Source organism: Geospiza fortis, unplaced genomic scaffold (assembly GCF_000277835.1).
Source record: "Geospiza fortis unplaced genomic scaffold, GeoFor_1.0 scaffold576, whole genome shotgun sequence".
NCBI classification, from domain to species: domain Eukaryota; kingdom Metazoa; phylum Chordata; class Aves; order Passeriformes; family Thraupidae; genus Geospiza; species Geospiza fortis.
In genome coordinates this window covers 328,199-331,031 of record NW_005054603.1, presented here as the reverse complement: position 1 = coordinate 331,031, position 2,833 = coordinate 328,199, and the positions used below count along the sequence as shown (strand labels likewise).

The 2,833-nt window shown below is 56.1% G+C and overlaps 1 protein-coding gene across 1 annotated transcript in view; it reads left to right on the top strand.

Moving 5' to 3' along the window:
- Nucleotides 1–2,833, top strand: part of EXOC6B (exocyst complex component 6B) — a 254,020-nt gene that overhangs the window by 133,845 nt on the left and 117,342 nt on the right. Inside the window, exons 11-12 of the mRNA XM_031064544.1 lie at nucleotides 297–402; nucleotides 1,224–1,333. Coding sequence (XP_030920404.1) covers nucleotides 297–402; nucleotides 1,224–1,333 — 216 coding nt within the window. The remainder of the gene's footprint in view (nucleotides 1–296; nucleotides 403–1,223; nucleotides 1,334–2,833) is intronic.

Here is a 2,833-nt window from a genome sequence, read left to right as displayed (position 1 = left end):
CGGTGCCCAAGCCGAGGCTGGACACTGGGGCTGGAGCACCTGGGCCAGTGGGAGGTGTCCCTGCCATGTCAGGGGTGGCACTGGATGGGATTTGGGGTCCCTTCCCACCCAACCCATCCCAGGGTTCTGTGCCCTCGCTCCATCACTGAGCTGTGGCTGCTCTGGGCTCTCCCTGGCTGCTGCTGCAGGAATTTGGGATCCCACCTTAGCCTGGCACCAGCCTCTGGGATTCTCCTGGCACAGCAGGAAAACTTCTCCTCACATTTGTCTCCCTGACTGTTCTTTTGTTCTCCCAGAAATATCCTTGACTCGGATAACTACAGCCCCATCCCGGTGTCGAATGAAGAAGTCTATAGGAAAATCGTTGGGCAGTTCCCATTCCAGGATGCTGAACTTGAAAAGGTAAATCTGGGAATGGGGAGCCTGGCCTGGCCTGGCTGCTGGGGCAGGAGAACCTCACACCCTTTGTGCGCATTGAAAGGATCCAAAAAAACCCCAAATCAGCCCCTCAACCCAAACAAACAATAAAAGAGAAAGGGAAACAATGGGAAAGAACAAATATTCCTCCCATGGGATGCATTTCTCCTAGTATGGATGAGGGAAGTGGGATTTGTGTTCCTCTCAGAGTATTCTGTCACACAGGTAGAAAAATTCACTTCCACTGGCATTTTATTCCCATTTTATGGACCCTGGGATTGACCTTTGTTGGTTTTAGTCTCATATTTTGAGAAAAAGAGCCCAAAAAAGTGGCGGTTCTTGGCCTTTGCACAGGCGTGTGCTTGGAAAACCCAAGTGTGTCCAGATGTTCCCCAAATCCTAGATCCACACCTGGCAGGCAGCAAATCCAACCCTGGTGATCCCAGTCAGGGGCTCAGGTTTCTGTGTCCTGCCCCAAAATTCCGTCCTGGGGTTCAGCTGCTCCCTGCTGGGGGTAAAACCTGGGAAGATTTGGGGTTGGAAGATCCGTTTGCTCCAGGTTTTTGGGGTCTTTGGGCAGCACCTGGGGGAGGTGAGCAGGAAAACACCTCGTGCGTGGTGGGGGAGGAATTCCAGGTGTTCCCAAGGAGGGAGGGGACGGAGCTGGGAGAGGGAATGGCCCCAAAGCCCCCCTGCTCCTTTTGTGATTATCTCCTCTCCCCCTTGGCTGAAGTGTTGATAAAATCCGGGATAAATCCCAGGATTGCTTTGCCTCCCTCTGGAGCTGTTCTCCCCGTGTTTTCCAGCAACCCTTCCCAAAGAAGTTCCCCTTCTCGGAGTTCGTGCCCAAGGTTTACAGCCAGATCAAGGAGTTCATCTACGCCTGCCTCAAGTTCTCCGAGGACCTGCACCTCAGGTGGGAACCGTGCCCTCGGAGGGCTCAGCTGAACTGAAATACGGAGCCTGTCCGGGCTGGAAGTGGCTCTGGAGCAGTGGGATTTTGGCTGGACACGTCTGCTCCTGCAGGGGGAGATCCCAGGATGGTTTGGGTGTGGAGGAACTTCGGGGATCGTCTCCAAACCCATCACAGGACAACTTCCACGGTGCTCCAAGCCTCCTCCAGCCGGGCCTTGGACACTTCCAGGGAATTCCACGCTCCCAGGACAATCCCAGTTGGGGCTGTTTCCTCTGAGGAGTTTCTGGATCATTCTTTTAGTGAATAAATGAACGGGGGTGTCTGGAGAGAGGCTGTGGTGGCCGCTCGTCCCCAGGGCCTGCTGGAACATCTCTGATCCCCCTGGGCCTCCCCTCACTGCTCCCCAAGGAACGGGAATCCCGTGGTTCCGTGGAAGTGTTGTCAGGAAGCCTCTGAGGGTTGGATTTTTGGTCAGGAACGAGTTTCAGCTGCTGGTTTCGTGTTTTTGTTGTTCTTGTTTCTTCAGGGAGTTTATATACAAATAATGTGATTTTTTTCTTTCTTTTTTTTTTTTTAAAGCCTGCAAAATATTCCATGTGTTTACCCTCCCTGCTCCATCCCGGGGTGCTTTGATGCTCGTTTCACCCATGTGTACGTGTGTGAGACTGAAAACCGGCGGGGTCTGCCAGCAGCTGCCAGCTGGGGCTTTGCCTTGGCATCAGCGGCGTTCACAGCTTGGGAGAGGCTTAGAAATGCAGGACGAGAGTTTGGCTGGAGGGATTCATCCTCCTTCCCTTCCCTGGGCAAACACAGGGCTGGATTGGGGTGGGGGGAGTTCCAGCTCCTTGGGAGCTTTCATATCCTGGCCATGGCCTGACCCTGGAGCTGCTGCAGAGAGCCCAGAGGAGGCCCCGGAGCTGCTGCAGGGCTGGAGCCCCTCTGCTCTGGAGCCAGGCTGGCAGAGCTGGGAATGCTCCCCTGGAGAAGGGAAGGCTCCAGGCAGAGCTCAGAGCCCCTGGCAGGGCCTGCAGGGGCTGCAGGAGAGCTGGAGAGGGACTGGGGACAAGGCCTGCAGGGACAGGAGCCAGGGAATGGCTCCCACTGGGAAAGGGGAGATTGGGCTGGCATCTTGGCAAGGAATTCCTGGCTGGGCTGGAATTCCCAGATTTGCTGGGGCTGCCCCTGGATCCCTGGCAGTGCCCAAGGCCAGGTTGGATCCACCTGGGACAGTGGGAAGTGTCCCTGGAGTTGGATCCAAGTGGGGTTTAAGGTCCCTTCCCACCCAACCCATCCCATGCCCCATGGCTGCTGTGGAGCTGGGGCAGCTCTGGGAACTCAGTGGCTGTTCCAGTGCCTGCCCCAGGCTCTCCAGGATTTCCCTGCTCTCCTTGGAGCCAATTTGGAGAGTCCCTTTCCCCGCGGGTTGCTCTGGGAGCTCAGGAGTTTCTCCCCCGTGTTCCACCTCAGCCTTGCTATGGTGGCAGCTTCTCCTCCTGCTGC